We start from the raw sequence: 14,356 nt of genomic DNA, 5'->3' as shown, positions 1-14,356 counted from the left end.
TTTTAAAAAATACTACACATCATTTCATTGGGTGTGTGCTTTGGCCTCACTATTAAACTAGACTAGAACCAATCTGAATTCATTTTGGGAGGAATTTCCCTTCTATGTCCTTAAATCTCTACACTAAACGCACTTGGAAACAGAAGGTCCCCAGTAGGAATTTGTGAAGGGACAGCAATCCTTGGTACAAATATTTCAGGCACTGATTATTTTGCACTTGCTTTTGTGTTGAGTACTCAACATATATGATGTAGTTACTCCTAGCCTCATTTTACAGATGAAACACCTGAGGATTCCAGAGACTTAGAAACTCATCCAAGATTATATGATCAGAGTTAGAAGTAGAATCTAGGCTGCCTGTGGCTGAATCTGATGTTGACTTTAACCATTCTGATGTCTCCTCTTACTGCCTTTATGAAGAAATGTGGGCATTTGCTTCTATGCTGGGTCCGGAAAGGCCCTAGCTATATTCTTTTCTCATTGTCCTCTTTCCCTTGCTGGGATCCACTCTGCCATGCTGCTATTTCCAGGAAAGAGTGAGTGCAAAAGGAGTTATGAATAGGAGAGCACACGGCCGAAGTGTGTGCAAGAGGGGGTAGAAAAGCCTAAGGAGCTTCAGATAATACTTTAGTGTAATACTTTAGTACAATCAAATAAGTAAATACAATTTAAATTCTTCTGATAAACAGAATAAAGTTAATTTCTTTCTCTGTTCCGTACACTGAGAGCTCCTGATTCGCACTGTCATCTCATTAAATTCCTCATGCCACCGTGGAATACGAACAATCCCCTTGTCTTCTACTGGAAGAGAAGAAAGCAAAACAAAAATGCTACTCAAGTGGCTTTTGCTGGCAGACAGCTATTCTGCTATTCTGCAACAGTCAATGTAATTAATAGCAAAGGAGACAGCTGAGCTAGACTCTGCAAAGCCTCTTGACATCCAGGATGCCCAGGAAGCAGCTTATCTCCTCATTTGAATGCACTCAAATGGGCTAAATGGCAAGAAGAAAACTGACAATAAAAGCAAACCAACAGCTGCCTAATAACAGAATGACTGTCTTGCTAAAGAAGGCAAACCTTGTCGCTCCCACCAAGGAAACACCATGCCATCTCCCAGGTAAGTTCTGTGATTGGTTCTTTCAAAGCAGCCCAGCGGGGAGTTACATCAACTCTTTAATCAAACCAGGAAGACCAATAGCCCTGCTGCAGGTGCTTTGCCTCCCCCAACCCCTGCAGCAGGGCAGGAGAGAATGCAGAGGGGTCCGGAGTCTGCTCCACTGGTGCTGTTAGGACCACAACCCCGACTCACACACAATCCCAGCCCAGCATGCTCCCATTAAACCACATCTCCCTGTTGCCAAAGGGAAAATGATGGCCTGCCTGAGATGCATTTTTCTCCTGTGTCAGGAATTCACTCAAGCTCCAGAGTGACACCCCAGAACAACAGCTCAAGAAGCTGCTTATAGGCTTAGGCCTAAATGGCTACAGAAATAGGGGATGGAATCACCCGGGCTTCTGGACTGGATCTTTTAAAATTCTTTTGGAGAGTTATAAGTGCTGCACTCCTGATACCATTTCAAATAAAATCCCCATTATTGTTTCTCTGTTGTAGAATTGTGCTTTTTCTCATTAAGTATCCCTGGTTTATTAGGCTGAGGCTGTTCATCTGAGACTCTTTTATATTTGGCTTCCTCACTGCATTATTTATGGGAAATGTATTTTTATGAGCTAATACATTATTGCTGTATTCCTGTAAATAATAAACCAAATTTGGAATGAGGTGCCACAGAAGAACTATACAACAACTAGCCATTTTTTTTAAGAGTTGAATCCCAGAAGTTTATCTCTGCTCATGATAACAGAGAGCAGAGGAGATCCTGGTAAGCTTTACGCTTTTCTGACTTATTACCCAAATGCTGTAAGGTGCATACGTTTTTGCATTCCAAGGATTATTGTCTGAATGATTCACTTTTCAGCAGGCTCTAGGAGAAATCCGGCTCCATTCTTTTTTTTGTCTTTATGAAAGGGTTTACCAGATCCACAGGGTCTCACTGTGTAGATCAGACTTGTAGTGATCCTCCTATTTACAACCTCACAAGTGTTGGGATTACAGGCTTGCACCACCGTACCCAGTCTCAATCACTGTCTTTGTGTGCCCCAGGGGCAGGGCTGGCAGGGCTGGCAGAGCAGGCCCAGGGATCAAACTCTTGGTCCCTGCATCTGCCTAAGCAGGGGTTTTAATCCACTGAGCTATTTGGCTGGCCCTTGGGCTCCATTCTTAAACATCACCTTTCAACCTCTCTTAGACACACTGATGAGATACTTTAGAGAAAGGAGGAAGACAGAAACAAGGCAAAAGGAGAGAGGGAGAAGCTGTTTGCTAAGAACCTACGTTTGGTCCAAATGGCATGAATAAGGAGAACAGTGTCACATAGCCACAATATGACAAAAACAAACTGCTGCATGCTGAAACCCTAAATTCCTTCATACTATCATGGTGCAAGGCAGGCTGGGCGAGGCAAAGCCAAAGATCACGAGGACCATGCTAGGGGCTTCTTAAGCTGCACTGTGTGCTCAAGTATCTCTGCCTGGAGGGTCCTTCAGAGAACAGGATGGGTTGTGAGGCAGACTGTGGGGGAGGAACTCTGCTGGGCGCTGATCCAGGACTCCTGTGCAGCCAGCTACTGCCTAACCACCTCCCAGGGCCTGTGAGGGATTCTGGGACCCTCCTGAGCAGTCGGCGTCTTTGGGGAAGGGTGTCTAGCATCTCCTTCTGCTGTGTGTGCCTCTCCAAGGCAGAGGCCAGACTTCAAGACCTGGTACATGGACAGCTGAACTGTCTACCTCTCAGGTCCTATCTCAGCATTAACAGCACTCTCCCACTCTAAAAAGGCTCATGAGATGCACAGTAATCACAGTTTGCATGCCCATTTATGGGCCAAGGTTTTCATTTTCAATTTTTATCTTTTATTATTAACATTGCTTACAGTGAAGATGAGTACCTTTCCCATGGGGAGCTGGTGTGTATACACAACACAGTTTAATTCTTGGTCATACTCTTCTTCTCCTCTCTGACCTCTTTCTTCCATCTCTTGGTACCCTTCCCATTTGAAAAAGGTCTTTTTCATAGGACTGGCCAGATGGTTTAGTGAATTAAAGAAGCCTACTTAGGTGCAGGGACCAGGGTTCAATCCCTGGCATGCTGTTCTGGCCCTCCCCCAGAGGCATGCTGAGACAGCGACTGAGACCGAGTGTTGTGGCACGTGCCTGTAATCCAAGTGCTTGGGAGGCTGAACACAGGAGGATCACTACAAGTCCAATCTGTATAGTGAGACCCTGTACTACATACATTTAAAGAAAGATTCTAGTGTATTCTTCATGAATACACTAATAGAGTAGTACTCCATTATACATAAACACCACAGTTTATATATTTTTTCCTTGATGGGTGTATGTTTGCTTCCAATATTTAGCTATTATGAATCTCACTACTATAAACATAACTATTCATTTTCCATTATAATGTGTTGTCTTTAACTTATTCAGGAGTATACCTAGAAAGGGAATAGCTAGGTTGAATGGAATTTCTAGCGTAGGTGTTTTGAAGAATCTCTATACTGATGTGCACAGTGATTGAACTAGTTTACATCTCCACTGACAATGTACAGTGTTGCTTCCCCCCACAGCCTTGCCAGCTTTTGTTATTATTTGATTTCTTGATGATGGTTACTCTTCCTGGAGTACGATGGAATCTCAGCACTATCTTAATTTGCGTATCTCCAATGGCTAGTGATGCTGAACAGCTTTTCATTTATTTAATAGATTTGTTGGTATCTCTTCTTCCGACAAGTGCCTGCTTATTGCAATCGTTTTTTTATGTGCTAAGTTTATTCTACCTCAGATGGTGCCCCCCACTTGTTCTCTCATTCCCCTTTTTTCCTAGTGCAGATGTTTGCAAAATTGCAACAAACAGTATTATAATGTTCTTCTAATTCAGGGGCGATCTCTCCTTCCCCTGGTTCCCTATGCTGTCAGATTAGTGCTAGGACACTGCAGCGTTCAAACTATCTCAACTCACTCATGCAACAAATATTACTGAGCACCCACTTTGCACAAGGCACTGTCCTAGATTCTGCTAAGGAAAGCTTCCTGAGCTCATGAAGCTTGCGCTATAAAGAAGATGAGTTGGAAGAAGGAAAGAAATACAGGCCAAGTCATGTTGTCCTCACTACCATATGGAGCAAGGAAACAAGACAAGGCTTCTGTAAACAACCAGGAAGCAAACACTTTAAGACTTGTTGGCCCTTTATCTCCATCTCGGCCACGCCACTCTTGCTACTGCTATGTAAGTATGATAGCATGCACTGTACAGGTGTGGTGGGGACACGCAATTCCAGGCTCAGGCAGGAGGAGCGCTGTGAGCGCAAGGCCACCTGCACTACATAGTGACACCCTGTCTCCAAACAAACAAAGAATAAATGGCCATGCCTGGGCTCCAGTGACATGTTATTTGCATTATTAGTTGGTAATTGTAGTATGATTTGGGATAGGGGTTGCATTTTGAAAACTCTGAATATACACAGTGGTACTAACCTAGTATTTTCAAAAAGTGATCAGGGAAGATTTCTTGGGTCGGGTGATACTGAACCATTCTTAGGCCTCATGGTGCCATGTGTAACTATTATAATTTGCTACTACTGTCCCATTGATCATTATCCTCTTGATCAATATTTATAATTTTCTTTCCCGAGCACCTATTTCATATTCTGAGAACAAAACTCTCGTATCCACTTGGGTACTTCCCTATGCCGCATTGGGTCACTCTTCACCCCTAGCTTTAGTAATGTGGCTAAGACCCAGGATTTACCAATCAGCATGTACCCTCACCGTGACCTCAATGATTGGTTCAGGAATGGGCACAGCACCCAAGAGTGACCGGTGCAGTAAAGCCCAGGCAAGTTTTACATTCACAGTAGAAGACAAACACTTTTTCTGCTCTTCAGCAGAACTGGAGATAGAGTACAAGAGTGGAAAGCAGAGCAGAGACAGCTCAGAGAAAGACATGAGTCTGTTTTGGTCTCATTCTGTAAACTTCCAAACTTAATACTAAGCTGAGTGGGTGGCCAACTGTCCTAGGAGACAAGGCAGTAACTTTTCCAGGCTCTCACTCTGAACTGGACTTGTACCTTACACGGTGCTGTCAGTCCTGTATGATTGGCCTGTGCTACTCCGTGCACCACGATGAAATCCCTGTGGCTTGCCCCCAGTCTATACTCAAACCCCAGTTCAAATGTGCCTGTTTGACATAGCTTAAATCCTCTGATGCACTGCAGTTGGATTCTTTAAGGACTTTGCTCTGGTCTTCTTGAGCTTCTAACTTCCTCTTGGGGCTCTCAGATGCTTGCATTATGTATTGGCCCTTTTGAAGTAAGAAACAATGGCATGGTTTGCGTACTAGCGGTAACTTGGAAATAACACACGCACACACACACACACACGCACTCAGGATGGATACAAATCCATTTTATTTTTTAAAAATTTATTTATTTATTTATTTATTTATTTATGTGTGTGTTTGGCTAGCTCAGCCCACCAGGGGGCGGGGCTGGCTGGCATGTGGTGCTGGGGGATCGAACCGCGGTCCCTGCACTCTACCAAGCTTGTTCCAAGTAGGTGCCTTAGACTACTGAGCCATCTCACCAGCCCCACAAATCCATTTTATGAATGAACACTACTAACTGTACTCCTCCGCTTTTTAAATTTCACTATCGACTGCTAGGTTACAGCAGAGCTTCATCAGAAACTAATTCAAAAGGCTGAAGGTATCATCTGAGTAGTCCTAAAGAAGTACGTTCAGCATCAGGCCACATTCAAATTTCTATAAATCTTATGCTAATTTAAATGGCTTTAGAGTTAATTAAAACTGTTTTTCAGTTGATAATAATGTAACTTGGGTAATTTGCATCAAGTGGCATCTAGAGATCATATTTAAAAAAACTAATCTAGAGGATAAGTAGATCTAATTATCAATGAGAACAGCACTTTATAATTATGCTTTGTTTATAAATGCTATAATGTCCAGTTCATTGTTCAATGAAATTGATCATTAACAATAACCAAAGTCATGTTTTCCCTGGTGTCTGAATGAACATGCATCTTAGATGTCCTGGATTTTTGTGCTGCTGCTTTTCTTGTTTCTTTCTAAAGGCCATTTCTGTACAATAATTAATGACTCTTTTTTACAGTGAAAACTAACTACATCATGTCTCATCTTGCACACTAATTTTATGCCTTTCTGGTAATTAAGTGGATGGACATATTTATATTTTTAACATAAATCTAATTTCCTTAATGCTACATAGCCTTGCAACACGTAAAACCCACAAAAATATCCTATGAATTTGATATCTCAGTGACAACAAGCCCTGGAAGCCTGAGAGAATGGTGGACTGCTAAAGAGAATTAAAGATGTGGTCTTGGACAGCCCGGGAGTTGTGAGAGGCATACAGTCAGGTGCAAAAAGTACAGCACACATGAGTCAAAGATTCTCATATGAGGGAGTAGAGCCCAGACTGCCGAGAATTTGACACTAGATTTGAGCAGGCCACTCAGGGTGAATACAGACTTGGAGTTATTGGAAATGGAGCAACCACTGAAATCACACCTAGAACATCTGCAGGTATGGGATTTTTTACAGAAATGCAAAAAGAATAAAATATGGACTAAGTTATAGCAAAGTCTCACACAAGCATCCCCGTGTAAAACTATAAAACTTACACAGGAGAAAGGTGGAAGCAATGGGCAAACATTGAAGAGGATTCAGAAGCCTCCTGAACCATTCTCCTTGGCTTGCTGAGGATGCCACTGTGCTACACAGTTTGGAGAAGATGACCATTGTTGCAAAACAGCTTGCAGACTCCAATGAGTGAGACTTGCCTCTACTCAATCGTGACTGCTGTGTGCGCTCTGTGACACTTGGGGCAACTTGGGGGGATGACTGTGTGTCTTAGTTTGGCCACCTGTAACTGAAGTTGACAAACCCGTGTGCTTCTTTTAAGACTGTTTTCAGGATCAAGTGCATTTCTGCATGGTATAAAATGACTTCAACACTTTGCATAGAGTAAATACTTGTATGTTGGCTATGTCTATAGCGTAACTTTGCTGGGTTTCTGTGGCTAAAATAAAGCCTGTCCTCCTCTAAAAGTGGCAGCAGAGTCTCTCCAAAATGATTTCCCTATGATTGCCTTAAGCCAGTGGTGTACAAACATTATAAGTGTCAGAACAACAGCTCCCCAGTAACACCTTTCTTGCTGCACCCAAGTCCCAATAGGTCTAGGAAACGGCATGACTGGGCCCTTCTAATAAGTAGCACACAGTGCATGCTTTCTAACCAAAATCACACTTGGAGAACCAATTGTGGTACTTAATGGGAAGAAACCCATAATATTGGAAATCAATCAGGCCTTCAATTCCTCCATCACCAAAATCCAAATAGGGAGTAAATATATTACAGCAGTATGGTATTTTCAAGAAATATTCTAGATCCAGCTTGGTCAAGGAAATGTACTTTTCCAGATTTATCTGATACGTGAATAGCCCTATAAGGTTCTAAACCAATTTCTTTTGGGACTTCACAAGGGTTGAAGACAATTTCAGGTCTTCATGGGTCCTGCAAAGCTGGCCAACAAAATCTTCATTACCAGAAAAATAATAGCAGGTGCTTAGTGTTTGCTTGTGTCCCTCACACTGAGAGTCACTCTCCACTCACCTGCTGGGCCATTTTGTTCTCCAACAGTGTTGAAAGTGAGATACACAGGGCAGTGAAAGGATACCTAGAAGAGCAGAGCTACTCTTCCCAGGCCTCAGCAGACAAATAAGAGCAATCAGTATTTTATATTAAAGTTTGTGCTTAATTATTCAACTGTGCAGCTCCTTCCTGTTCTCTTTCCCTAAGAGAGTCATGCATAAATCTGCTAGCAATAGCCACACCTTGCCTATGTTTCGTATGTCTCCCTCACCCTACCATGTCTTCCCTAGGTGCTAACTTTCCAGATAACTGACTATTCCTCAAGAGGCATGTCTTCCAGTCCCATGCCATAGCATTCAAAGTCCCTGAAGTATGCTGACAATTGCTATTGTCTCAGAAACTAAAGAGGTGGGTGTCATTATACAATAATATGTATTTGTGTGGTCCTAGGGATTGAATCCAGGGTCTTCTGAATGCTAGGCAGATCTCTACTACTGGGCTACATGCTCAGCCCATAGAATAATTTTATTAATTTTTTATTTTATTTATTTATTTTTTTTTGCGGAACCGGGGATTGAACTCAAGCCCTTGCGCTTGCCAGGGAAGTGCTTATTGCACTGAGCCATCTCCCTGTCCCCAATAATTTTAAAAAGTACTCTGGAGCCGTGAGTATGGCCGTCACACTCAAGAAGTGCTATCATTTTAGTTCCCTACTGTTTATCTTCCTTCCACTAACAACTAAAGCAAATGACTTTGTATAATACGCACTCATGTCTAATAGGATATTCATTCATTCTTTATTTTGTTCCTTTTTCTTTGTTTAAGACAAGTAGAAATTAGAAAGCAGCCTCAGCTAGGGCCCCTTGGATCCTAAGAGGTAGAGCAATAATTCATAGCCAACTATATCAGATGCTAGCATGAACTATGCATCTGTATCCCAACCTCATGAGAGCTTATGCAGCCACACAGCACAGAGACGAACTTCTCATTAAGCTGGAAATGTGACTGCCTGAACTTCTGGTGCTGTACCATATGGTTCAGTCCCAGCTGATGGAAGCTCATTCCTGCAACACACTGGGCTCATTTCACCAAGTTGGTTGAGGTGAGATTTATGAGGTGGTCATTTCCAAATCCTTTAAGCACTGGCTGCAGCAGTGGTGTTTCTTTCCATGCTTCCTTTCTATGTTGGTACAACAAAGAAAGCAAATGCTAAGTGGAAATATCACTAATGTGGCAACACATAACAACTCGTAATTAAAGACCGATAGGATCTGACTGGGCATGAGGTTGTCCATTGCCTCACTGGCCCTGTACCCTGTACTCTTGCCACCACGGAGTCCCCTAGACTCTTCTGACTTCTAACTCTGCTGAGTACATGATGCTAGAGTGTTGAGGAGCCTAAAAGCGGGAAGTCAGTACCAGGAGGATGTGGAGTGTGTGTGTGTCTGTGTGTGTGTTGTCAGACTATGCTAGGCACCCAACACCTGCTATTTTGAGAGGTTGGAGATTGGAGTATCCACATGGTGGGGAAAATCTAGAATCCAGAGAAGACACGGAGGCTGGAGATCTAAGAATTATCCATCAAGAAAAATGGATACAAATGTGTATCATATGGAGGTGGGAGGGGGAGAAGTGGTGGCACGGGGGTGGGGCAGATAAGCAGGTGCTGCTGGCAGAGGTGACAGCCAGGAAGAGCACAGAACTAATGGGGGTAAAGTAAGATGTGAAGTGCAAATAATAACGCAAAGAATAGATAATCCCTATCAAAGGAACTCATCATAATAATTTAAAATAATAACAGCTAGCACTTACCGAGCACTTAATATTTTAGCTAATTTACTACTCTACATTGATTATTTCCTCTAGTCTTCCAACAATCTGGGAAGATGGATTCTATTATACTAATTTTATAGCTTAACAAATAGAGCCGAGCAGGTTAGATATCTTGCTTAAGAACAGAAGTAGGATTAAAATCACAGTGGGTTAGTCTCAGAGCCTGAGCTTTTAACCAGTATGCTACAGTGACTCTTCGGGGCCAAAAGAAGAACTCGGATTAGTGTAAACAGCAGGAGGAGTCCAAGTCGAAACAGCCGCAACGCCTGCATCCACTGACGAGTACCATTTCTGGTGCAAGGCCCAAACATAGTCTCATTAAATTCTCAGACAACTTGAGATGGGAAATGCTTTCAGCCCTGCTGAGCAGAAAGGAAACAGGCTCAGGGGTGTCAGTAACTTGCCAAAAGTCATGCAACTGGTAGGTGACAGCAGCGGTCAAAAGCCAAGTTTGCTCCCCTAGCAGGTTGCTCGCCGACGTGTGGGACAGTCCCACTCTCCAGCTACAGAACACATTTGCTCTGAGCTCAAATTCAGCAGCTTCCAACAGTGGGATGAGAGAAAAAATCTGCAAGCATTTATGCTATCAAATTCTCGGGCACTTCCACCATAGCTTCTAATTTAGTAAGTCATGGTCGCATACAGGAATCTAACTTTTCACAAGTTTTCTCGATTCTTAATTTGGAACCAGGCCCGGGGATTGCTTTTTCATGCACACCATCTCCACGGCTGCAAGCGGAACTGTCAGTCCAAGTAGGTACTGTACTATGTTTCTTTCCAGAAGTGCACAACCCAACCCAAATCTTAAGGCAGAAAGGTGCAATGGAGGGATACACAGCAGGAAAATTTTTCACCAGGACTCCAGAGAGGTTCAGTACTTTGCTTTCCAGATTCAGAACACTGGACTCATTTACTCTTTCAGACATCACGTATGTCAACTTGGCACACTAGAGCAAAGTACCACAGATCAGAGGGCTCATCCACAAATAAGAGAACTTTATTTTTCACGCTTCCGGAAGCTGGGATTCTAGATCAAGTCTCACCTGATTGTTTTTGTTTTTGTTTTTTGCAGTACTGGGGGTGGGGGGATTGAACTCAGAACCTTGCACTTGCCAGGTAGGCACTTAAGCCGCCGAGCTATATCCCCAGCCCCTTCCTGATTGGGTTTTAATGAGAGCTTTCTTCCAGCTGTGGGCTGCTAACTTCTCCATGCATCCTTGTATAGGGGAGGTTGGGGAGGGGAGAAAGGAAAAAGGGTGAAAAGTGGGGGGAGGGGGAGATAAAGAAGGATGGGGGAGGGAGGTGGAGACACACACACACACACACACACACACACAGACTGACTAGCCATGAGGAAATACACATGCGCTCATAAGCACATGTGCTGGTCTCTCCAGCCCCCTATAAGGCCACTAACCACAGTCCGCATGGTTCTGCTCTCAATCCCTAATTAACTTGCAAAGGTACCACCTTAAATGTGGTCACACTGGGGCTTAGAATTTCAGCATACACATTCTCCTAGGGATGGGGTGGACAAACAGCCCAGTCACTGCACCAGTTTATTTTCCCTAAAACACGCATGGTGGCATGAAACCACATCTCCTTACCTAAAACTCTTAATCTCTCTGCACCCACCACCACTTCACGGTCATCCGCAGAGAAGAGCAATTTTCCAGAAACCGTTTTCACTTCAAACTTCTTGCCATAAGCTTCTACAGCTTTTGGCCCTAAAAGGGAGAGAGAGGGAGAGAAAGAAAAAGCAGAAATGCATTAGTCCCATGGCATGTGACTACACAAAAGCTTTTCATAGAACATATACATCTGACAAGATTGGGTTAGACTTTAATGTTAAGTGGGATTGGTTTTCAGAAGCCGACCGTAAAAAATCAGCCTCCTGACTTGAGTCATCTCTCATCAATTACTTTTAATCACATGCTCTCAGGCTAGGATTTTAAAGACCATCATGTCCTCCTTGCAAACTAATGGTTGAATGGAATTCCCCTCTGCTAACCACCAAATTAGTGTCAAGCAGGGGTAGGTTTCCAGTTGAGTGCATCCAGGCTTGCAAGACATGCCATTCCTCAAGGCAGCTGCCTGTCCCCAGCAGCCCTTCCTGTCAAAACTCCTCAGAATTCTGCTGGAATCTGTCTCCTCTTGTACCCTTGACCCACTGGCTGCGTTTGACACAAAGACGGGTCTATTTCTTCAGAAGCTTGATCATTTCCCAGCAGAAACTGCTATCATATATTGGAATTAATTGCCTTAGATGTCAAATCTTTGATGCTAGGACTTCGCTCAATAAAAAATGAATGCAGCATTATGTATATCTAAAGTGTACCAACAAACTTAATGAAAAATGAATTCAGCTTATTATTTGACAACAGATGCTCTTCTTGCAAGTAGGCTGTCTAGCGTGGTATAGAAGGAACACAAGGCCTCTGACCCCCTCACATCTATCTTACGATGGAGAAAGACTGATTCAAATTTAAGTATTAATAACTGATAGCAAAACTTGCAGGAGTTTAGATACAATATACAAAGTAATGATTATGTGCTAAGAATTTCTAAAAGGAAGAGACATTTCAGTCTGTCCAAGCATGTAGTTCACGGAGCTCCCCCAGTTTGTTCTACAGAAATACATCAGAATAATCCTCAGGTATAATTATCCTCATTTAACCTAGCTGTGACTAAGAGCTTCTTTTGATTGAGAAAGGATTCCAAGTTTAAAGAGTCCAAAATCTTACATTTTCACAAAATTACATAAGAAATTATGAGATACCTTTTTTGTTTTAGGTATTTTTTCCTGAGAGACTATTACAAAATACTAAGTAATAATGAAAGTGTACTCAAGGGCAGAGACCACCAGGATCACTCCTGCAGGGGAACAGGGCTGGCTTCATCCTTGGTAGGGAAGATAGAGCCACACCATGGGTAAACTCAGAGCCTCTCAGGAAGAAGCTATTAAAAGGACTCACTGTATAATTTGATGGCATCATAAGGATATTCCTACAAAGGTATTAAGAAAGCAAAATAAAGATGAAATACTTTCAGGAATTTAGAGCAGTTTTGTGCTAAGATATCTTACAAAAGCTTACCTACACATATAGAACAGACCAAGGAAACACAAAGCTGGTCACATTTACAGAAATTACATTTACTTATGTTTAGCAGGACAGGAGATGCTTGGTACTTTTGTGGAATAGTGAATGCCGCCCTTCAGTCTGAGTTCACAGTTGATGAGAGTTGTCCTGTGTCTGTGTGTATGCACATCCAAGTGCTTGTGTGTTTAGTTTTGTTGTTTGGATCTATTATGGCCAATGAGTGGCCCTTTCTGGTAAGGTTTCATGAAGTTACTTACATTTAAGCAAGGGAACTTTGAGGTCTGGTTGATAGTCGCAGGCCAGCTCCTGCATGGTTTTCTTTGGGTTTGGAATCAAAAGACACAAACACTGTTCCAACTCTCACTTTTTGGTAACGTAACTTAGAGCTAATCATTCGAACTCTTTTTTTTTTTTTTTTTTGAACTGGGGATTGAACTCAGGCCCTTGCACTTGCCAGGGAAGCACTTATTCTACTGAGTCATCTCCCTGGCCCCTCATTTGACCTTTCTGATCTTCAGTTTCTTTACCTACTCCTTTGTGTACCTCACAGAAAAGTTGAAAGAATCAAATGATTCTGAATTCATAAAAAGAAGTCTTTGAGGGGAAAAGCACTGTGAAAAGTAGGGGGCCCTCTTGTGGTCGTCGACCTCACTGCCACGATCCTCAACTTACTCCTACATCATTGGTCAGGGTGCCCCAACAATCAGTAATGATGAGTGTCTTGGCACACTTGGCTGGTCACATGATTGTGGCCATCTGACAGACCTCCTCGCTTGCTATCACACCCAATGCGGTTCTTCTGCCACAGGAAAGGACAGTGGAAGGCTCCTCAATGAGCCAGAGGCTGAGACTGCAGAGGCTACACAGAATTTTCAAGTAGCATAGGCCAGGAAAAGGCACAGGAGCCAGACTGTGGGCTCTCTCCAGGTCATTACTGAGCTCAGGGATGTGGCAGTCTGGAATGTAGCTCTTAGAATTGTTCCCCAGAAGATAAGTGATGTCTATCTGTCTAGGAAGACAAAGAGGACGAGGGTTTTCATGAATAGAACAGCCAGGAGCTGGGGAGCATCATGAGGATGGGAAAGTGGAAAATCAGAGACAAAGAGCAGAGGGAGGTTGTAAAGGACAGAGGTGTGTAACGAGGGATGTGCATTCAGTGACGGAGAACCTCGTAGAGCTTCCAACGCCGTGACCAGCCTACTGTATCATGTGTGCCATAGGTTCCCCCCACAGCCACCACTCTGTTAGTTGTCTTGGTGAGGAGCAAGATATAGCTGTCTTCATGATTGCATTAAAACATCAAGTAAAATCTTCACTGCTTGTGAATACTTTGAAGCCAGTCAGTGCCTTTGTTTGGAAGGGAGATGAGGGATGAAGATGGAATGAAGTACAATACTGATGGTGAATGAATGAATAAAGGAATGGCCTCAGCATGGGCAAAGGATAGTAACAGATTGTACATTTGGATCCAGTCATAACGGAAAAGTGGAGGAATGGCAGGGGGACACAGAGACATAGACTTTGCCTCCATTGACCTGGGCAGGATCATCAGCTATTGTGACCCCTGCCTGGGTATGGACTGAGAGTTCTCTGGATTCCTGAATGGCTGGGGACACTTCTAGGGAAGTGTACTGTAGAGACCACAGCAATTAGAGAATACAAAGCACAATTAAGT

The 14,356-nt window shown here is 43.1% G+C and overlaps 1 protein-coding gene across 4 annotated transcripts in view; it reads right to left on the bottom strand.

The window, feature by feature from the left end:
- Sgcd (sarcoglycan delta) overlaps positions 1-14,356 on the bottom strand; it is a 645,238-nt gene that overhangs the window by 153,017 nt on the left and 477,865 nt on the right. For all 4 annotated transcript variants that reach the window (XM_023713117.1, XM_004629389.2, XM_023713118.1 and 1 more), the window contains one exon: positions 11,188-11,307. In XM_023713117.1, the coding sequence (XP_023568885.1) occupies positions 11,188-11,307 (120 nt within the window). The remainder of the gene's footprint in view (positions 1-11,187; positions 11,308-14,356) is intronic.

The sequence above is a fragment of the Octodon degus genome, unplaced genomic scaffold (genome assembly GCF_000260255.1).
Source record: "Octodon degus isolate 3935 unplaced genomic scaffold, OctDeg1.0 scaffold00029, whole genome shotgun sequence".
Classification (NCBI taxonomy): domain Eukaryota; kingdom Metazoa; phylum Chordata; class Mammalia; order Rodentia; family Octodontidae; genus Octodon; species Octodon degus.
This window is presented reverse-complemented; position numbering and strand designations above follow the sequence as displayed.